Source organism: Engystomops pustulosus, chromosome 5, assembly GCF_040894005.1.
Source record: "Engystomops pustulosus chromosome 5, aEngPut4.maternal, whole genome shotgun sequence".
Lineage (NCBI taxonomy): Eukaryota > Metazoa > Chordata > Amphibia > Anura > Leptodactylidae > Engystomops > Engystomops pustulosus.
The window spans coordinates 204145486-204169718 of record NC_092415.1 but is presented as its reverse complement, the minus strand read 5'-3'; the positions used below and the strand labels follow the sequence as shown (position 1 = coordinate 204169718).

The 24233-nt window shown below is 41.1% G+C and overlaps 1 protein-coding gene across 2 annotated transcripts in view; it reads left to right on the top strand.

The window, feature by feature from the left end:
- The window catches only part of AGMO (alkylglycerol monooxygenase), a 121264-nt gene that overhangs the window by 71214 nt on the left and 25817 nt on the right, over nt 1-24233 (top strand). For both annotated transcript variants that reach the window (XM_072154886.1, XM_072154885.1), the window contains one exon: nt 1988-2093. In XM_072154886.1, coding sequence (XP_072010987.1) covers nt 1988-2093 — 106 coding nt within the window. The remainder of the gene's footprint in view (nt 1-1987; nt 2094-24233) is intronic.

The window sequence follows — 24233 nt, the reverse complement described above, 5'->3', positions numbered from 1 at the left end:
ATGTGACTGTCCTGAAACCATAGAGCGCTGCCGATCACCTGGGGGCGGGGCATAAAATCTAGGTGGTCCGTTTTACATTATTACAGAATTTCTGTTTGTATCTTTACAGATTTGTTACATTTGAACATCTTATTTACATACACAATGGGGGTCATTTACTAAGGGCCCGATTCGCGTTTTTCCGACGTGTTACCCGAATATTTCCGATTTGCGCCGATTGTACCTGAATTGCCCCGGGATTTTGGCGCATGAGATCGGATTGTGGCGCATCGGCGCTGGCATGCACGCAACGGAAATCGGGGGGCGTGGCCGAACGAAAACCCGACGGATTCGGAAAAAGCGCCGCATTTAAGAAAAAAAATGTGTCGCGAAAATTACACTTACCTTCACCAGGTATAGGCCGGTGAATTTCAGGGCATTCCAGGGCGCCTCCGGGGAACTTCAGCGCAGCAACGCCACCTGGTGGACGGCGGAGGAACTACCTTAGTGAATCCCGGCCGGACCCGAATCCACCGCAGAGAACGTGCCGCTGGATCGCGAACGGACCGGGTAAGTAAATCTGCCCCAATATGTGGATTGTTAGCAGATTTTAAAGGGAACCTGTCAGCAGAGCACAATTTTTATCAGGGGATGTGTTGCAATAGACAAAGTTCTGCATGTGCCAAATATGTTTTTTAAAAATGTCTATGTTTTATGGTAATAAAGTATGTAAAACTCTTCTTTCGCCCTGCCAGGAAGTCCCCGAGAGGAAGATTACAAATGACAACTTCTGTCTGCTGTGTAATATATTCACTGATCTCCTGGCTGCAGAAATTCCAACACAAATAATAATAATAATAATAAACAGAAAAGCAACAAATAACAATAGAATAATAGATACAAAACATTTAAAATAGAAGTTTCTGGTTATAGAAAACTTTACCTGAGTGAAGTTGGCCCCCCCACCTTGTTCAAATCAAACAAAATTGGTGTCAAACGTTTGTGCTACGTTTGTGCTGGTTTGTGCAGCATAAATTTTTGTTTGTGCCGCCATCGTTTTTGAGATTTTAATGAATGTTTCCAGAGGTCATCAGAGGTCAACCAGCCCCCCCACATTGCCCAAATCAAACAAAACTGGTGCCCAACAATTCTGCTACGTTTGTGCTGGTTTGTGCTGCGCAAATTTTTGTTTGTGCTGCTTTTATTTTGAATATATGAACAAAAAATGAAAGTTCAAAAGTTCAAGCAGCCCCCCCACATTGACCGAATCAAACAAAACCGGTGTCAAACGTTAGTGCTACGTTTGTGCTGGTTTGTGCAGCAAAAATTTTTGTTTGTGCCGCTATCATTTTTAAGTTATGTTCAGGTGTTCGAGGTGTTTAGGATGAACTGGTAAAAAACAAACCTAGTGACACTTCCCTGGTTTGATCACCAGGGGGAGCTAGCAAACACATTGTACTTTGGAAGAAATGAACTCTAATGACCTCTGCAAAAAAGTATGAATATATTAAAAATGATAGCGGCACAAACGAAAATTTTTGCTGCACAAACCAGCACAAACGTAGCACTAACGTTTGACACCAGTTTTGTTTGATTCGGTCAATGTAGGGGGGCTGCTTGAACTTTTGAACTTTCATTTTTTGTTCATATATTCAAAATAAAAGCAGCACAAACAAAAATTTGCGCAGCACAAACCAGCACAAACGTAGCAGAATTGTTGGGCACCAGTTTTGTTTCATTTGGGCAATGTGGGGGGGCTGGTTGACCTCTGATGACCTCTGGAAACTTTCATTAAAATCTTAAAAACGATAACGGCACAAACAAAAATTTATGCTGCACAAACCAGCACAAACGTAGCACAAACGTTTGACACCAATTTTGCTTGATTTGAACAAGGTGGGGGGGCCAACTTCACTCAGGTGAAAACTTTAGGGTGTGAAATCGGAATAAGCCTTTGTATCATAAGAGGTTAATAATGAAACATTTGTATCTCATTCACATTTTATAGAGCCAAAGCCGCCGCCCTGGAGGCCGCACGATGCTCCGTTTTCCTGTTGCTGCAAAAGTCGGGGTATATGACTACAGATATTCCCAATCTGACAAATATCTGCCAGGTAGGACATTTTCATTTATATAATGTTATTGAAAAAATTTACATATTTAAAAACATAACTTTTATAATTAAAAAAAAAAAAAAATCAATTAAATGAATTGATACTAAATAACACTTACTGATAGATCCAGATGCTGTGTTTATGGTTATCTTCTTATACTTGTCATCCATGGCTTCGTTCCTTCTAAAATCAACTTTTAAAATTGTGCCAACAGGTGTTATCAGAGCCCCGCCATTGTGTCACTTCACAGGCTGTTACACTGTCTACCCCTCCCTCCTCAGCACTTCCCCCATCCTTCTGCCTGCTGTAATCTCACATAGTAGAGGGGATTGTTCTTTCACAATGTAACAGCCTGTGAAGCTACAGCACGAAGGGGCTCTGGTAACAGCCCCCAGAGCCCATCAGGCTCATTAGCATGATTATAAAAGTTGATTTTAGAAGGGGCGGAGGCCATGGATAACAAATATAAGACAATTACCAGAGTCACTGTGCCTGGATCTATGAGTAATGTCGCTGGTTTATCAGGATGAAGTTTTATGGTAGATTTCCTTTCATTTTTAGATTTTAGAATTTTTAGGATTTTTTATTTTAGATTTTTTTTTTTCTCTCATCAACGTTTTATTCTCTGTTATCAAATATCAATTCAAGAGGTTGTGCAGCCCTTCACAGGATACATTAATACTTGATTGTTGAGGATAATGTTATAGATGGCTCCGCCTGCTTTTGGCTCCGCCCATACTGGTACCACAAGCTCCGCTGCACTGAGATGATAGGGGAAGGGGGCGGGTGCTGGGTGTCACACCTGCAACGATCACTTATCATGTGAATAGGTCCTTAATAGTAAAGGATAACTCATTTAATATTCTTTTTGTATGTTATTTTATATATCATTCCAAATGTTTTTACTTCTTTTTTTATTTTTTAATTTGATAAAGATTTTTTTTTTACAAAGATTTTTTCATAGTTATTTTACTTTTTTGCACTTTTCACCCCCTATTTTTAATTGACATTAACCTCTTTATGTCATTTATATTTTTATTTTTTGTACTGACTCGTCCTTAATTATTTGCTGGTCGAAACTGTATATTTTATAATTGTAGTTCCGGACAAATTTTTTTTTTTTTTTGCCCCGGTGACAATTGGAGTTTCAAAATTTTTTGCTGTAACTGGACCAAAAATTATCAAAAAAAGCTTCATTATAGACACCAATCTGGGACTATAGTAACATTCAGAGAGGTCACAGGGAGCAGAGGGGTCCGTCTTTAACTAGGGGTCGTCTGTAAGTCGGGTGTCCTTAAGTAGGGGACCGCCTGTATTTTGAAAGCTTTTTTTCGATTGTTTAAATCTGATTTTGCATTTTACATACCCGTATATACTGTATTTTTCGGACTATAAGGCGCACAAAAAATCCTTTGATTTTCTCGAAAATCAAAGGTGCGCCTTATAGTCCAGTGTGCCTTAAAAATGAACCGTACTTACAGAAAACAGCTGCCTGGAACTATGCACAGGTCTGCCCCCTGCTGGTCATTCATCCTTATAATCCGGTGCGCCTTATATTCCGGTGCGCCTTATATATGAACTGTACTTGCAGACAACAGCTGCCTGGAACTATGCACAGGTCTGCCTCCTGCTGGTCATTCATCCTTATAATCAGGTGCGCCTTATACTCCGGTGCGCCTTATAGTCCAGAAAATACTGTACTTGAGTATAAGCCGACCCAAGTATAAGCCGAGGCCCCTAATTTTACGACAAAAACCTGGTAAAACCTATGTATTTCTTACTGGAGTATAAGCCGAGTTTGGGGTTTCAGCACATTTATTTGTGCTGAAAAACTAGGCTTATACTCGAGTATATATGGTATTTGCTGTCTTTTGTTTCTTATACTACTCGCAGTATTCGCGCTATTCTTACACATTACTTCTCTCGCTCCTTATATTTCAATTTAGTTTTTGCGCTTAAAGTTTTACTATTATTTTGAAAGGTTTTTTTGGATTGTTTAAATCTGATTTTGCGTTTTACATATTTGTTGTCTTTTTTTCTTTTTTACGCTATTCCCAGTATTCGCGCTATTCTTACACGTTACTTCTCTCGCTCCTTAGATTTCTATTTTGTTTTTGTACTATCATTTTTGTATAATTTTAAAAGTTTTTGTTAAGCATGATTTTGAATTTTACTTATTTTTTTTGGTTTGTTTTGTGTTTATTACTTTACTCCCAATGGCTACATTGTTGCAATCTTGAACATTGTCGTTGATATTTTGTATCATTTTGTGGCCGGTGATTTCCCCGTCATCCCCCCCCTCTATTATCCTTGTGTGTGTGTGTTTTGTGCAGTGTATGCCCCTATTTATGGCATGTTTATGCTCGCTGAGCCTCTGCTATCGTCTGCTCTGGGTTTCCAGTGCACAGATCCGCTCCAGAAATCTTGCACTTCATAAACCAGTCTGATCTCCTGCACGGATTTCGTAGGTGTTCCTGCTCTTTCCAGGTAGAGGGGATAGTGCTTTTCAAGATGGAGTTGGAAGAAGTTTATGAAGTGTCATATGAATGCAGAGCAAAGCCATAAAGGGGGAACCAATTGTTCTGAGACGTATGTGGAATAAATTTTCGACTTGTATGGGACGTGGGGCTCTGTTTTTAGGGAATTATTTTCCGACAATTTTAAAAAAAAAAATAAAAACACAGGATGCTTTTAAAGAAGAAATGGAGCAAAATGAAACTGATATTGTGATGCAAATTTGCTGCACGGTGAGGTTAATGCCGATTTTACTAGACCCCCTGTGACTGCCATGCGGGGGGGTGGAGTGGGTGGGGGGTGGAATAGTAAAAATATGAACAGTATATAAAATAAGTATATGAAAAAACTCCTACATAGAAGAGAGTGGATCATATACATGGATAGAGAGAAGATACAGAAGATTTACATACAGACAGATGATAGATAGATAGATAGATAGATAGATAGATAGATAGATAGATAGATAGGAGATAGATAGATAGATAGATAGATATGAGATAGATAGATAGATAGATAGATAGATAGATAGATAGATAGATAGGAGATAGATAGATAGATAGATAGATATGAGATAGATAGGAGATAGATAGATAGGAGATAGATAGATAGATAGATAGGAGATAGATAGATAGATAGGAGATAGATAGGTAGGAGATAGATAGATAGATAGATAGATAGATAGGAGATAGATAGATAGATAGATAGATAGGAGATAGATAGATAGATAGATAGATAGATAGGAGATAGATAGATAGATAGATAGATAGGAGATAGATAGATAGATAGATAGGAGATAGATAGATAGATAGATAGATAGATAGATAGATAGATAGATAGATAAATAGGAGATAGATAGATAGATAGATAGATATGAGATAGATAGATAGATAGATAGATAGATAGGAGATAGATAGATAGATATGAGATAGATAGATATGAGATAGATAGATAGATAGATATGAGATAGATAGATAGATAGATAGATAGATAGATAGGAGATAGATAGATAGATAGATAGATAGATAGATAGGAGATAGATAGATAGGAGATAGATAGATAGATAGATAAATAGGAGATAGATAGATAGATAGATAGATAGGAGATAGATAGATAGATAGATAGATATGAGATAGATAGATAGATAGATATGAGATAGATAGATAGATAGATAGGAGATAGATAGATAGGAGATAGATAGATAGATAGATAGATAAATAGGAGATAGATAGATAGATAGATAGATAGGAGATAGATAGATAGATAGATATGAGATAGATAGATAGATAGATATGAGATAGATAGATAGATAGATAGATAGATAGATAGGAGATAGATAGATAGATAGGAGATAGATAGATATGAGATAGATAGATAGATAGATAGATAGATAGATAGATAGATAGGAGATAGATAGATAGATAGATAAATAGGAGATAGATAGATAGATAGATAGATAGATAGATAGATAGATAGATAGGAGATAGATAGATAGATAGATAGATATGAGATAGATAGATAGATAGATAGGAGATAGATAGATAGATAGGAGATAGATAGATAGATAGATAGATATGAGATAGATAGATAGGAGATAGATAGATAGATAGATAGATAGATATGAGATAGATAGATAGATAGATAGATAGATATGAGATAGATAGATAGATAGATAGATAGATATGAGATAGATAGATAGATATGAGATAGATAGATAGATAGATAGATAGATAGGAGATAGATAGATAGATAGATATGAGATAGATAGATAGATAGATAGATAGGAGATAGATAGATAGATAGATAGATAGATAGATAGATAGATAGATAGATAGATAGATAGATAGATAAATAGGAGATAGATAGATATGAGATAGATAGATAGATAGGAGATAGATAGATAGATAGATATGAGATAGATAGATAGATAGATAGATAGATAGATAGATAGGAGATAGATAGATAGATAGGAGATAGATAGATATGAGATAGATAGATAGGAGATAGATAGATAGATAGATAGATAGGAGATAGATAGATAGATAGATAGATAGATAGGAGATAGATAGATAGATAGATAGATAGATAGATAGGAGATAGATAGATAGGAGATAGATAGATAGATAGATAGGAGATAGATAGATATGAGATAGATAGATAGATAGGAGATAGATAGATAGGAGATAGATAGATAGGAGATAGATAGATATGAGATAGATAGATAGGAGATAGATAGATAGATAGATAGATAGATAGATAGGAGATAGATAGATAGATAGATAGATAGATAGATAGGAGATAGATAGATATGAGATAGATAGATAGATAGGAGATAGATAGATATGAGATAGATAGATAGGAGATAGATAGATAGATATGAGATAGATAGATAGATAGATAGATAGATAGATATGAGATAGATAGATAGATAGAAATGAGATAGATAGATAGATAGATATGAAATAGAAAAATAGGCGGCACTCCAATGTTGTGGGGATAAATCAAGTGGTTTTTATTCCCAAGTTGCTTGGGAATAAAAAACACTTGATTTATCCCCACAACATTGGAGTGCCGCCTATTTTTCTATTTCATATGGACTGTGGGACCTAGCCTGCCCGTTTGAGCGTGCACCCAACCATATTTGTTAAGCAGTGCCGCTGTGAACTCTCTTTTTTTCTTAGATAGATAGATAGATAGATAGATAGATAGGAGATAGATAGATAGATAGATAGATAGATAAATAGGAGATAGATAGATAGATAGATAGATAGATAGATAGGAGATAGATAGATAGATAGATAGATAGATAGATATGAGATAGATAGATAGATAGATAGATATGAGATAGATAGATAGATAGATATGAGATAGATAGATAGATAGATAGATAGATAGATAGATAGGAGATAGATAGATAGGAGATAGATAGATAGATAGATAAATAGGAGATAGATAGATAGATAGATAGATAGATAGATAGGAGATAGATAGATAGATAGATAGATATGAGATAGATAGATAGATAGATATGAGATAGATAGATAGATAGATAGGAGATAGATAGATAGATAGGAGATAGATAGATATGAGATAGATAGATAGATAGATAGATAGGAGATAGATAGATAGATATGAGATAGATAGATATGAGATAGATAGATAGATAGATATGAGATAGATAGATAGATAGATAGATAGATAGATAGATAGATAGGAGATAGATAGATAGATAGATAGATAGGAGATAGATAGATAGGAGATAGATAGATAGATAGATAAATAGGAGATAGATAGATAGATAGGAGATAGATAGATAGATAGATATGAGATATATAGATAGATAGATAGATAGATAGGAGATAGATAGATAGATAGGAGATAGATAGATAGATAGATAGATATGAGATAGATAGATAGGAGATAGATAGATAGATAGATAGATAGATATGAGATAGATAGATAGATAGATAGATAGATAGATATGAGATAGATAGATAGATAGATAGATAGATAGATAGATATGAGATAGATAGATAGATATGAGATAGATAGATAGATAGATAGATAGATAGATAGATAGGAGATAGATAGATAGATAGATAGGAGATAGATAGATATGAGATAGATAGATAGATAGGAGATAGATAGATAGATAGATATGAGATAGATAGATAGATAGATAGGAGATAGATAGATAGATAGGAGATAGATAGATATGAGATAGATAGATAGGAGATAGATAGATAGATAGATAGATAGATAGGAGATAGATAGATAGATAGATAGATAGGAGATAGATAGATAGGAGATAGATAGATAGATAGGAGATAGATAGATAGATATGAGATAGATAGATAGATAGGAGATAGATAGATAGATAGATAGATAGGAGATAGATAGATAGATAGGAGATAGATAGATATGAGATAGATAGATAGATAGATAGGAGATAGATAGATATGAGATAGATAGATAGGAGATAGATAGATAGATAGATAGATAGATAGATAGATAGATAGATAGATAGATATGAGATAGATAGATAGATAGATAGGAGATAGATAGATAGATAGGAGATAGATAGATATGAGATAGATAGATAGGAGATAGATAGATAGATAGATAGGAGATAGATAGATAGATAGATAGATAGATAGATAGATAGGAGATAGATAGATAGATAGATAGGAGATAGATAGATAGGAGATAGATAGATAGATAGGAGATAGATAGATAGATAGATAGGAGATAGATAGATAGATAGATAGATAGATAGATAGGAGATAGATAGATAGATAGATAGATAGATAGATAGATAGATAGATAGATAGGAGATAGATAGATATGAGATAGATAGATAGATAGGAGATAGATAGATATGAGATAGATAGATAGGAGATAGATAGATAGATATGAGATAGATAGATAGATAGATAGATAGATAGATAGATAGATAGATATGAGATAGATAGATAGATAGACATGAGATAGATAGATAGATAGATAGATATGAAATAGAAAAATAGGCGGCACTCCAATGTTGTGGGGATAAATCAAGTGGTTTTTATTCCCAAGTTGCTTGGGAATAAAAAACACTTGATTTATCCCCACAACATTGGAGTGCCGCCTATTTTTCTATTTCATATGGACTGTGGGACCTAGCCTGCCCGTTTGAGCGTGCACCCAACCATATTTGTTAAGCAGTGCCGCTGTGAACTCTCTTTTTTTCTTAGATAGATAGATAGATAGATAGATAGGAGATAGATAGATAGATAGATAGGAGATAGATAGATAGATAGATAGATATGACATAGATAGATAGATAGATAGATAGATAGATAGATAGATAGGAGATAGATAGATAGATAGATAGATAGATAGATATGAGATAGATAGATATGAGATAGATAGATATGAGATAGATAGATAGATAGATAGATAGATAGGAGATAGATAGATAGATAGATAGATAGATAGATATGAGATGGATAGATAGATAGATATGAGATAGATAGATAGATAAGAATCACATCTTTCTCTCTCTTAGGCTTATGGTCCTGTGGTCTCTAGAAATAATCATTGTAGTTAAAATAGGCGGGACCTGTATCTTTATCTGTAGCTTGCATTTACACCTATGGGGGTCATTTATCTCATTTCCCCCTTCGCTGAGCTCTTTTTGCATGTTTCATTTTTCGCCCCTCATTTGTCTTTGTCGCTTTGGCTCTTTGTCAAATGCAGATTTTTTTTTAAGCCTTATTAGGAGCAAATTTTAAAAAAGGGGCAATTTTGTTGCTCAACTCATACCATTACCTTTCCTTCACAAGGTCGATGGTCGGGAATGGAGTCATTTTGCGCAATTACTTGCACCCTTTTAGGCACAAACCAGTGTTAAATAAGGCGCAAGCATCCGAAAGCAGGAGAAATACAAAGAGAAATTAGGCACAAACCAGAAAGCTTCTTTAGCTGTCTGTATCTCCACTTCTGTAGCTCACAAAACCACAAGCCTGGTGCGGTCTGACAGTTTAGATCCTTATCTTTAATATGACACAAAGCTTCCTTCTAGGGATTGTAAAATGGCAGGTAGGGACTTCTCAAGTGACTCTCCCCCTGCAACCACTAAACTTGACTCATCTCATATGAAAATGAGGTAAGAAGAGTCATGTTTGTCTGATTTTGGAGGAGATTTTTTTATAGGAAAACGGGTGAGATTTCACATAAAAGAGAGAAATACAGAAAGGACATTTCATCCCTGACCTGAGGGGCCAGTATTTTAGTGGGGTAAAATCTTGTGCCCCGTTCTCTTTAAGGGGGCGGTACATTCCCTCCCCTCAATAACCGCATTGTGCCAGGTGCCGTGGAGTCCAGTGCTATTTACCATGGAAAGTGCTGGTCTTCCGGGAGCCATGAATCTCCTTGGCGCGGCGGAGCGCAATTTCACGCTTTGCTTTGTGACTGACAAACGATGAACTGCAGTGTAACAGAAAAGTGGAACAATAAAGCTTTTCTTACTTAATAAAATTACACATTTTGTAGCCAAAGTGAATTTCATCCAATGGCCTCCACGCTGAGCCTGGAATCTGTGGTCTTCTAGGTTTTGAGTTAGAAATCCGTGGATTGTGCTGTTATATATAATATATAATATTATAATATTACTGCTTCTATTTAAAGGGGTTGTCCGACCATATTTATCACATTCATTGTATACAGCAGAATAACAAGGCTCCAATAAACTGTTACAGTATTGACTTTAATACTTTGGCGCCATCTGCTGCTCATAGAGTGTAACCATATGAAAGTCTGCCTATCAAGCTGAGACCTGATGGTCGCACATGCTCAGTCAATACATGTAGGTTTCTGCTCTGCTTGTCGGGAGGAGCAAAGCAATTCATATTTGCCTTATGGGATCCATCGCTGAATATTCTTGTGGCTTGTAAGATGCCCTTGAGTAACATGGCCGCCGTGTATCCTCTTATCTGGTGTGCGCATGCGCCACCTTTTGTTTTGTCCAGAGCCAGGTGAATGATGCACATTACACTTCTGGCCTGCACGTAGCAGGAGGAGAGGTGCACACTCTGCTGTTTGGATATATAAATAGCGCGCTACTAGGTATGTGTTTTGCATAATTTTTATGAATGAATCTAAGGAGACTACGGGCGGTCCTTTACCAAGAGGTGGAATACAATGGGGCACATTTACTTATCCGGTCCCTGCGTGATCTCCGATCCGGAAGTCTGACGAGGAAGAACTCTGCCGCGATTCATGAAGATTGTGCCCCCGATATCCTGCATGTGTCGCTTCCCCGCTCAGGTCCCAGGAGTTCACCTTCTTCTTCCTGGTGCATGTAAGTGCATTGTCTGTGTATAATGCGCTGTGCGGGGAGTCACTAAGATCCTGCACCCGATATCCTGCATGTGTCACTTCCCCGCTCAGGTCCCCGGAGTTCACCTTCTTCTTCCTGGTGCATGTAAGTGCATTGTCCGTGTATAATGCGCTGTGCGGGGAGTCACTAAGATCGTGCGCCCGATATCCTGCATGTGTCGCTTCCCCGCTCAGGTCCCCGGAGTTCACCTTCTTCTTCCTGGTGCATGTAAGTGCATTGTCCGTGTATAATGCGCTGTGCGGGGAGTCACTAAGATCCTGCCCCCGATATCCTGCATGTGTCACTTCCCCGCTCAGGTCCCTGGAGTTCACCTTCTTCTTCCTGGTGCATGTAAGTGCATTGTCCGTGTATAATGTGCTGTGCGGGGAGTCACTAAGATCCTGCCCCCGATATCCTGCATGTGTCACTTCCCCGCTCAGGTCCCCGGAGTTCACCTTCTTCTTCCTGGTGCATGTAAGTGCTTGGCTGTCGACACAATTTTGAAGTTAAATCCCACGGTTTGTCCAAATCTGTCGGCCCGGCCCCCGATTTGTGTCGCATGAAAGCCGGCGCAATTGCACCAGAATCCGATCGCATGCGCCAAAAACCCATTTTAAATCCCATTCCCAGCAGCGCAAAATGGAAATCGTCGGGATGTTCGACGATAGTGTGGTCTGCGGACCCTTAGTAAATGAGCCCCAATGTTTTTAATCTGCACCACGGTTTAATAACTTCGTGCGACGCAATCCCCGGCGCGATCCCCGAAAACATTGGAAAACCCGATGGAAATGCGGCTGTGGGACCTTAGTAAATAAGCCCCATAATCTGGAAGGTGTTCAGCTGCTTAATGACACACTGGTAGTGGTATATCAGGTCAATTTCTGCTGACAGGTTCCCTTTAACACTTTTGTTAATTACAATGTGCAACACCCTCGCCGATGCAATGGCGAGGTAGGGTTTGCGAATACGTCCCACCTGCATGTAATCCCATTACACTACATGGTCCTGATAGGGCATAGCGGTATTGCAGTGGTGAATCCTGCCTGGCAAGGCAGAGGTTAAGTATTTTGTATGATGCAAGATGCTGTTGTCCAATGATTTGTGTGACATCCTGTGCTCTGTAAGCTGAGATGTGATTGGAGGAGCAGCCACCACCTGACCAAAGGGAGGTAATAAAACTCCCTGGCCAGGAATGTTCAGGGTCTTTTGAGATCTTCTTTCAGAGAGATTCAAGTGTAGGAGAATCTTAGAGTGAGTGAGTAATCTCTGTCTAGCCCATACCAGAGCAGGAAGAGCCTAGCCCCTGCCTCTGAAGAGTGGAGCATTAGACTAGAGTTAGTGTAGTGAGGAAAAGGGGTATCATCTTACCTTTAAAGGTGATACCTGAAGCCCTACAGGACAAGCTGAAGCTTCCTACCAGGACCCAGCTGCCTCCCAGCCTGCCCTCTACATCCAGGCTGGTGAACTATCTCCTGAGGCTCCCTCCAACTCACATCTCAGCACTCCATCTACCTGTTAAAGGCACGTTGCTGCGGTTCCTGCCGGTTCAAATAAAGAACTGTAAGTTGTTTTCTTCAACTTCTATCTCCGTCTGGTCCCTGCTAATACGGCTGCCTTCATCACCGGCACCCTGTCCATCACCCAGAGACTCACACTCGGGACATTAAGGGGTTGCCCCAGGGAGATCCGCTATAGCAGCCTCTCCCTCATCTTTTCTTGCCAACACCACCCTGCTGGAGACCTGCCAGGCTGTAGGACAGCCCTCCGGTTCCCCCGTACCAAGCACCGTGACAATAGCGTGCTTAGGCCGCAACCGCCAGCCACTCCGGTACAGCGGGCCCCGGCTGACTCCAGGCCTCACCGCAAAGGGCTAGGCCCCGGTGGGGGATGTTGCAAATGTTTTGTAACTGACCAATCAGAAAAATGGTTTGGTCCTTGAATACACCATCGCTGGCTGTTCACGCTATGCTTGAATAAGGTGGCTTGTCCACCGAAACATTGCATCATGGAATAGAGAAACACCCGTTTTTTTCACGATTTGTGAGTGCTGCTGTTTTTCTTGGACTATATTAGGGATAGATAGATAATAGTTAGATATCGGAGATAGATATTTTATATAAATAGATCCCCTTTGCCTTTCCCCTAGTAGATGACAGCAGTGGCTGTGTCTTGTATCCGGTGATGTATGACTCCAGATGCGTTATCCAATTGACTGTAAAATTGCGCTGCAGATCAGGCCTGGCGGCCCCCCCTAATGCTTCCCCCCTCCCGCCTGACGCGGCACCTTAGGTAAATCTGCTCATTATCCCCTTCCTGCCGCCTGATGTCGGAGCGCAGACACAGACTCTGGAATCTATTAGGAATCTCTTCCACTGATGGGATTTGCACGTGAGAGGCGAAACGCGAGACTCGGCAAATATCAGCTGCAGGTTCAGGTGGCAACAAGTGAAAGTTTGGGGAATTTTTTTTTAGAACAAGTGTGACATGCAATGTTCTAAAATTTAAAGTAGAGCGCCCCCCTGTGTGCAGCGGAGGCGACCAACCAACGCGTAGACATCCATCAATACGCAAGGAAGTACGGACAAGTCTGAGGCACGAGGCGCATCATCGTAAACACCTGCAAAGTTCTGCTGGTGCAGTGTCAGAAATATGTCAAGAAGGTTTTATCTGAGAGTAACGGAGCGCGGCCACAACACTCCCCATGCAATGTCAGGTTAGCAGAGAGACAAAATGCTTCATATTCATCTACGAAACCACCAACTAAAGCATTGTACATACGGCATAAAGGGTGTGTGGATTTTTGCAATCAGGACATTTATGGCCCCTCGGGCATCTGCAATTAAAAATTAAGCAACTTTGGACAAAGTTTTAATAAAAAAAATCTCTTACTGTTTTGTGTATACAGATCCTATGCAGATGTGTGTGTTTCCATGGTAACAGACTACAAGCAACACCTCTGTAGTCTGATCATGGAGTTGTATACATTGTTACTTGCAGAGGGGCAAAGATTCCAAAAACCTTTGGGGCTCATTTCGTAGAGCTGTGATGGGTCCAATAGTTGTCTCTTCACCATACAAATAGACCTGGTGTAGATTTTACATTGGGGTCCAGAAGTTACATCTCGGCCTCTCCTTTGATAACTACAGCCAGTAGATGAAAGTACAGGAGGACATGACTGCAGGATTAGACTACACTTAGGTTTTGTTTGTAGTCTGTTACCATGGAGGCACATAGGGCAACATTGGAGCTGTATGCACAAAAGGAACGATAGCGTCAATTCACTGTAAGATTAGTCGGGTCTCCGTTGGACCCCGACCAATCACTAATAGACAAATCAATAAGGGGGTGGTTATCAATATCAGATCGATAATGTCAATTACCAAGTACCCCCATCAATCACTTGTTTTCTGTAGCCTCTGGTGCCAGAAGTACCATGATGGGGTACAATGGCTGTGATGGGGTACTGGAACTAAACCTCTCCCCACCGCTGAAGTCACTACTATTGAATATCTTATTGCCCCAAGGGCCTGGGAAATCACTTGAAAGATCCTCACAAACACCTGTTCTATGATGGGTGACTCTACAAAATGGCTGATTTTTATTGCTACAACTTCTAGTCAATCTTTTATTGGCTTAGAACAACCATATCTACAGGATATGTCATATATACCTTATACACTCAGCGGCCACTTTATTAGGTCCACCATGCTAGTAACGGGTTGGACCCCCTTTTGCCTTCATAACTGCCTCAATTCTTCGTGGCATAGATACAACAAGGTGCTGGAAGCTCCTCAGAGATTTTGCTCCATATTGACATGATGGCATCACACAGTTGCCGCAGATTTGTCGGCTGCACATCCATGATGCGAATCTCCCGTTCCACCACATCCCAAAGATGCTCTATTGGTACCAATACCTAATAAAGTGGCCGGTGAGTGTATCTATGGGTCACACCGCTGCAATAAAGGTCAGGCCAACAATCATTCCATTCAAGGAAAAAGTGAGTCCCACTTAAATAGAAAATGGTTTCGAAATTGGTGCGGGTCCTAGCTCTGGGGATATGTTGTAGTTAGGACCTCATTAACCTCTTTACTCTAACTCTTGCCAAGGTTTCCAATATTGATCCATTCATTGCCCTAGGCAACTGGATGTGGACCACCATGGATCCTGAGAGTCAACCTTTCCTTGTCCAAGACCACTACGGATTCTATGGGTCAATCTTTCTCTGTTCTAGACTACCATGGATGCCATAACGTCTTTACACCACCATATGTGTTGGATATCACCACACTTTAAGCCGATTAATTTACCAAGATATATATTTGATGCAGTTCTATAACATACAACCAACAGGACCTGGATTCGGCACTTGGGTACTGTTCCCACTTGCTACTAAGTCGCGGATGAATCATTACTATAGATGCATAGCACTAATATACTTGCCTTTCATATGAGTGAGTGTTCCATCATCAGATCCTCATCAGGACCTCATCAGGTGCTTAGAAGCCTCCTTTGAAGTCCAGGTGGAGGATCCTTCCCATCAGGTGAAGAGTTTTTGCTCTTTCGTGACTGTTCCGCTAATTGCCTGTTTACGTGAACACAAGGACCACATTCATCCGCGTCTGGTTACCATTTTCTATCCTAATTTGAGATTTATTTGTCTAACCTCTGGACAGTTGAGACTCATTTAGAGTAGGACTCTACAGGAGCGATGACCGAAGTCAACTGTAACGCCAGCAGATTTGTTCTTTTTTTATTGGGCCCATTCATTATATTTAGAAAGAGCTTCAATAAACACAAAAACATTCCCCGTCCACAATGAAGGACGACGAGAGCTCGACTATCAATACATCCTGTTCCGATGTGGGATGTCGAGTCCCTGCAATTTACATGATACACGATGTGACTCATAGGGGTGATTCATGGCGAGTCCTTCGATGGCCATTGAGGGAAAACAAGATGTGATCTGAGTAATTTATTCCTCCTTAATTCCAGACAAGAATATTTATTGTAGAACATCTTCACTAAGATTTTATAATTTTAAGCGTCCTCACGGAAACTGAGACTTGTGTCTTCATGTAGTTACTTTTTCCACCCTGGGGGATTGGAGCTCTTTCGTAAAAGCTGGGAAAGTTCATGTAGACTTGGATTGGATGATGATGATGATGATGATAATAATGATTAGGAGGTTTATTGATTTGGTCCAAAAATGGTAATGGGTTAAAGGGGTTGTCCACTTTAATATAAATCTGTACTATGAAGTCAGGGCAGGCTAGGAAACCTTTGTCAAACTTTCCTTCATTATGAATTCTCCAGCGATCCTCCCAACGGTCCTGAGGTCCCTGGTCCTTATTTCTTCTTTGTCCCCCCGACCATCCTCCCCATCTCACTCACTGAAGGAACACATGATCCTCCCGACGGTCCTGAGGTCCCTTGTCCATCTTTATTCTTTGTCCTCCGGACCGTCCTCCCCATCTCACTCACTGAAGGAACACATGATCTTCCCAACGGTCCTGGGGTCCTTGGTCCTTCTTTCTTCTTTGTCCTCCGGACCGTCCTCCCCATCTCACTCACTAAAGGAACACATGATCTTCCCGACGGTCCTGAGGTCCCTGGTCCTTCTTTCTTCTTTGTCCTCCGGACCGTCCTCCCCATCTCACTCACTGAAGGAACACATGATCCTCCCGACGGTCCTGAGGTCCCTGGTCCTTCTTTCTTCTTTGTCCTCCGGACCGTCCTCCCCATCTCACTCACTAAAGGAACACATGATCTTCCCAACGGTCCTGGGGTCCTTGGTACTTCTTTCTTCTTTGTCCTCCGGACCGTCCTCCCCATCTCACTCACTGAAGGAACACATGATCCTCCCGACGGTCCTGAGGTCCCTTGTCCATCTTTATTCTTTGTCCTCCGGACCGTCCTCCCCATCTCACTCACTGAAGGAACACATGATCTTCCCAACGGTCCTGGGGTCCTTGGTCCTTCTTTCTTCTTTGTCCTCCGGACCGTCCTCCCCATCTCACTCACTAAAGGAACACATGATCTTCCCGACGGTCCTGAGGTCCCTGGTCCTTCTTTCTTCTTTGTCCTCCTGACCATCCTCCCCATCTCACTCACTGAAGGAACACATGATCTTCCCGACGGTCCTGAGGCCCCTGGTCCATCTTTCTTCTTTGTCCTCCGGACCATCCTCCCCATCTCACTCACTGAAGGAACACATGATCCTCCCGACGGTCCTGAGGTCCCTGGTCCTTCTTTCTTCTTTGTCCTCCTGACCATCCTCCCCATCTCACTCACTGAAGGAACACATGATCTTCCCTACGGTCCTGAGGTCCCTGGTCATTCTTTCTTCTTTGTCCTCCCGACCATCCTCCCCATCTCACTCACTGAAGGAACACATGATCCTCCCAACGGTCCTGAGGTCCCTGGTCCTTCTTTCTTCTTTGTCCTCCCGACCATCCTCCCCATCTCACTCACTGAAGGAACACATGATCTTCCTTCCATCTGTTGTGTGCGCTACTGTATCTTCTCTGTAGGTAACAAGCACTGTCATGGCAGCATACTGTGATATGTGCAATCCGTGATGTGCATAGCCACGCACAAAGAAGAGGGTGCACGTTCATTAGGTCCACTCAGCTGTGGAGAGACGGGGAAATGAGCAGGGACCAGAAGAAAGTGGCGGGTGAGTGGGTTAAGAACCCATCAAATGGACTGGGTGAAAGAATTAGTTCTAAACAATCTATTGCCCATTATTTGTACATTTTAGGCTAAAGGTTGCCAAACCCTTTAAGGTTATGGCTAAATGTGCTGATATGAAAGAGTCCTTTACTGCATTCTGTAAGTCCATGTATCCAAAAAATAGTCTGCTTTTTATTAGGCAGCAAGGTCACTAGGAATTACACTTTGTTTCCTTTGGTAACGCCTCCAGAGCCCTTCAGGCTCATTAGCATAATTATAAAAGTTGATTTTAGAAGGAAGGAGGCCATGGATAACAAATATAAGAAGATTCCCACAGTTACAATGTCTGGAGTAAGTGTCCCTAGTTTAACATGATGGATTTGACGGTAGATTTCCTTTAAAGCCGAATACAAACCATCATAGTTAGACGAGAGGTTGTTTTTTATTGTAGGAGTTGTAGTTTTTTAATGACCATATTTAAAATCCCTTATCATGTCATTAAAAAAAAAGTAAAATTATACTTGTGGAGTGAAACAGAAAAAACTCTGACATGGTAATTTGGGTTTTCTTTTTCCAATATTTTTTGGGGTAGTTAAAAAAACGTAATTGAATAGGAGCGGAGGGGTAAGAAAACTCGCCCAAAAGATGATCGGAAATTTTTTATTTTAGATGTATCAAAATAACCTTTTATCAATTGTGTCCAGTCACTTACTAGGAATTCTGATTTTGAAAAATTTTGCAATATGATAAAATATCCCCACGCAAAGTAAAGGAATATTCCCCTTCCGTGACTTGTTACACAGGGGAAGGGCTAGTTTGTGAGATTTCGGCTCTGGAATGACTGAACGCTTTAATTGCTCCACATATAAAGGATTGGGCTGATGAATTTTTAATGTGAGCAGCTTGGGAAGGAGAAGCGCCTCGCACCGCGTAACACTCAGCCTCTGTTCCCGGACAATCACCGCCTTATCCCCTGCACTAATGATGATGTACCGCGCCGCCTCTAATCATCCAGACGTTTGCTGTTCAGGCAGGTAATTGATTCTCACATTCATCCCCTGATTTTTTTTTCTCAACATTCATCACTTTTATCAACGTGAAACACGGCGCCTCGCGCCTCATATTCTGACGTATTTGCTCATTGGATGGTTAATTTGTCCCCGAGCAGTCAATGAGATGAAACTTTCCTAAAATACATTTGTTTCCTGTACAAATTGCTGCAATTACAGCTGAATAAATCATCTTCTCGCTCCCATTTGCAGTCAATACATTTAGATTCTGTAAATGAGACCGGAAGGAATGTAATTAATAGAAAAAAAGACTCCTGAAAAAGGTTTTTTTGGCATAGAAAACTTCCAAACTTTTTCCCAATTTGTGGTTAGCCACTTTTTTATCTAGACTGACTTTATAAATTGTCCAAATTGGTTCCTAACTCTGAGAAGGATTTTGCATCAAGTGGCCTCCACCAAACTTAATCTGGCCCTGGTCAGGTGTCCACAGGTGCACGGCTCGTTATATCCCTGGTCATGTGATGTCACACAGGTGCACAACTCGTTATACCCCTGGTCATGTGATGTCACACAGGTGCACGGCTCGTTATACCCCTGGTCATGTAATGTCACACAGGTGCACGGTTCGTTATACCCCTGGTCATGTAGTGTCACACAGGTGCATGGGTTCTTATATTCCTGGTCATGTGTTGTCAAACAGGTGCACGGCTTCTTATATTCCTGGTCATGTGATGTCACACAGGTGCACGGCTTCTTATATCCCTGGTCATGTGATGTCACACAGGTGCACGGCTTCTTATATTCCTGGTCATGTGATGTCACACAGGTGCATGGCTCATTATATCCCTGGTCATGTGATGTCACACAGGTGCACGGCTTCTTATATTCCTGGTCATGTGATGTCACACAGGTGCACGGCTTCTTATATTCCTGGTCATGTGATGTCACACAGGTGCACGGCTCGTTATACCCCTGGTCATGTAATGTCACACAGGTGCACGGTTCGTTATACCCCTGGTCATGTAGTGTCACACAGGTGCATGGGTTCTTATATTCCTGGTCATGTGTTGTCAAACAGGTGCACGGCTTCTTATATTCCTGGTCATGTGATGTCACACAGGTGCACGGCTTCTTATATCCCTGGTCATGTGATGTCACACAGGTGCACGGCTTCTTATATTCCTGGTCATGTGATGTCACACAGGTGCATGGCTCATTATATCCCTGGTCATGTGATGTCACACAGGTGCACGGCTTCTTATATTCCTGGTCATGTGATGTCACACAGGTGCATGGCTCATTATATCCCTGGTCATGTGATGTCACACAGGTGCACGGCTTCTTATATTCCTGGTCATGTGATGTCACACAGGTGCACGGCTTCTTATATTCCTGGTCATGTGATGTCACACAGGTGCACGGCTCGTTATACCCCTGGTCATGTAATGTCACACAGGTGCACGGTTCGTTATACCCCTGGTCATGTAGTGTCACACAGGTGCATGGGTTCTTATATTCCTGGTCATGTGTTGTCAAACAGGTGCACGGCTTCTTATATTCCTGGTCATGTGATGTCACACAGGTGCACGGCTTCTTATATCCCTGGTCATGTGATGTCACACAGGTGCACGGCTTCTTATATTCCTGGTCATGTGATGTCACACAGGTGCATGGCTCATTATATCCCTGGTCATGTGATGTCACACAGGTGCACGGCTTCTTATATTCCTGGTCATGTGATGTCACACAGGTGCACGGCTTCTTATATTCCTGGTCATGTGATGTCACACAGGTGCACGGCTTCTTATATTCCTGGTCATGTGATGTCACACAGGTGCACAGCTCTTTATAACACAGAGCTTTGAATATTTTAACGAGTGTGATGTTGTTATATGTGTTCTGCTAATATGTTTACTGTTAATGTGTTTTGCATGTTCTGCCCAGCAACAGTGATGTACTGAGGAGGAGGAGCGGTCTGGTTTAGGGCAGTTGTTACAGACAGAGCAAGGAGAAGCATGGAATAAAGTTGTCTCTGAGCCTGCAGTCCAGTGATCCGGTGTCGGTTCCTTCTGCATCATACGGGTACCTACTACGACATTACAACTGGCGACGAGGATAAACTATTATCAAGTAAAGGTATTTCAGTAACTCAGAAGAGCCACCCAGACTGTGATATAAGCATCCACCATGGCCTGTCTACCTGCATTCCCTTCCTTTGATGTGCACCAGTCCCAGGCAAACTTAGGAGCATGCTGGAATAAGTGGCTGAAACGCTTTGAGATATTTTTGCAAGCTATGAACATTACTGACAATGCAAGAAAGAAAGCCATGCTGCTGCACTATGCTGGGGAGCAGGTCTATGATATTTACACCACTCTGCCCAACACAGGAGATAACACTGACTATGAGCCATGTAAAGCAGCAATAAGCAAGCACTTCTCTCCATACATGAATCCAGCTTTTGAGGTTTTCAAGTTTAGACAGTGCAAACAGTCCCCATCAGAAAGCATTGCTGAATATCATGTCCGGCTCAGACATCTTGCTACATACTGTGAATTTACAGACATTGACAATGAAATTCAAATGCAAATCATACAGGGCTGCATCTCTTCTAAACTAAGGAAACAGGCACTGAGAGATCCCACTATGACTCTTACAAAGCTGCTGGAGACTGCACATATAAATGATGCTGCAGAGAATCAGGCTAAACTCATAGAGACCAGGGCTGAGCCAGAGCTCACCCAGAAACCACACATGCCTCATACACAGGGTACAACCTGCTACAACTGTGGTGGTGCATATCCTCACCAGAAAACCTGCCCAGCAAAGGGAGCAGTCTGCCATAACTGTGGGAAACAGAATCACTTTGCTAAAGTCTGCAGATCCTCATCTAAACCACAAGGTCCTGTCCCTTATAAACAGCCAGTGTCACAGAGAGTCCATACAGTGCAGCCAGTGCTACCTGCTGATGAATCCAGCAGTACTTACCTATTCTCTGTCACAGAAGAGGGCTCTCACACTGTGCATGCAGTTACTAATCCCAAACAGGTCATCTTCATAAATGGCAGTCCTGTGGAAATGCTTGTGGATACAGGGGCATCTGTTAATGTCATTAGTCAAGGTGTCTATGATTGTCTTAAGAACAAACCTGCTCTGCAAAGTGCCAACCTGAAAATATTTCCTTATGGTTCAGCTACTGCCTTACCTCTGTGTGGTAAATTTCAGTCAGAACTGGCAATTGATGGGAAGTCCATAAGAGACACGCTCTATGTAGTGGACTGCACCGCAGACACGCTTCTCAGCTGCAGTAGTGCAGTGGCTCTAGGTTTAGTAAAGCTGGTGAACAATGTCAGCAATTCAAATGTTTCACAAGTTGTAAAAGCTAAGCAACTACTTAGAGACAAAGTATGGTCTCCAGGAATTGACAATAAGGTGGAGTCCCCCATCAAAGCATGCATTCCTTGTCAAGCAGCGACAGGGGTCCATACACAAGCTCCACTACAAATGACAACTCTGCCTGAAAGTCCATGGACCACAGTTAGCGTTGATTTCTGTTCATTGCCTGATCATTCTCACCTTCTAGTGGTCATGGATGATTTTTCTAGATTTCCAGTTGTTGAGCCTGTGTCCACAACCTCTGCAAGGGCAGTTATACCTACATTGGACAAGATCTTTTCTGCATATGGCATACCAGAAACAGTAAAAACTTATAAGGGGCTACCCTTCAATAGTGCAGACTTCAAATCTTTTACCACTTATCTTGGGTTTACACACAGGAAAACAACTCCATACTGGCCTCAGGCCAATGGCGAAATGGAACGTTTCATGCAATCTATTAGCAAAACTCTCAGGATTGCCACCATGGAACACAGGGATCTGCAACAAGAATTGTACAAATTCCTTAGAGAGTACAGAGCCACACCGCACCCCTCTACGGGCACACCGCCAGCAACTGCACTTTTTAACAGGACTTTGCGCATCAAACTCCCAAATGGCCCTTCAACTCCCATTGAGTCCCCAATGGCTCTCAAGGATTCATTATCAAAAGAAAGGATGAAGAGATATGCTGCTAGAGGCAAGGATCGCTACAAAAAGGTAGTAATAAATGTGGGAGACTGGGTCCTAGTTAAGAGGTTGAGATCTAGTGCCAAACTGTCTTCCACATATTATCCTGAACCCTTTCAAGTGACTCAAGTCAAAGGTACCATGAACACCATGGTCATCAGGTTACACTGAATGTGTCCCATTTCAAAAACCTTGAAGGATATGATCCAGGAGTAGCACCTGTGTGACATCACATGATCAAGATGTTTCTCCACGGGAAGTAAACGGTGAAGCTTCATATAGAAGGACAGCAAGCAGAGATCTAGAAAACCAGGAGGAAATGATACAAAAAGTATATTGGAAAACTGCAGAACTTTTAATAAAAAAACTGATAACAATAAATTGCTGAAACAGGACATCCCCTTTAAGTATGAATCTTTTATAATTCTGCACACAAATCCCCCTAATCATCTTTACCCAGAGATTTACTATGATGGACATAACTGCACTGATTCTGATGCACACGAGTTTTCCAGATTTCTGGATCATTTCCCAAAATTTTTATTCCCAAAATTCATTGACCAAACAGAAAACGTATCAAATTCAGAACACGATGAAAAAAATCGGACTCTTTCATTCACCACTGATGCAACTGTTGCCATGTGTTTAATCATGTGACCCGGTGGCTCGTGCGTTCGGTGCGTTTTTCCGGTGATAACTTGTTTATACTTTTGCAAAGTTTTTACCTCCTTTATTTTGCCTTTATTATATTTTTCATATCTTTTTCTATATATCATTTTTGTTGTGGAATCCAAATCCATCTGGAATTTTGTTTATGTTATTTTTGGGCCCCCGCGGTTCTGTGTCCCTGGAAATCCTTTTATTATTTTCTTTCCATAATGGCTTGTGTTATGTGAGATGGAAATGTATTTTTAACCTGCGCTTCTTCCATCATATGATACCATTCACTTCTCACTGAGGTCAATGGAAAGATGGAAACTTTCCTCCTAGAGCTGAGTCTCGGTGCCAGTAGGCAAA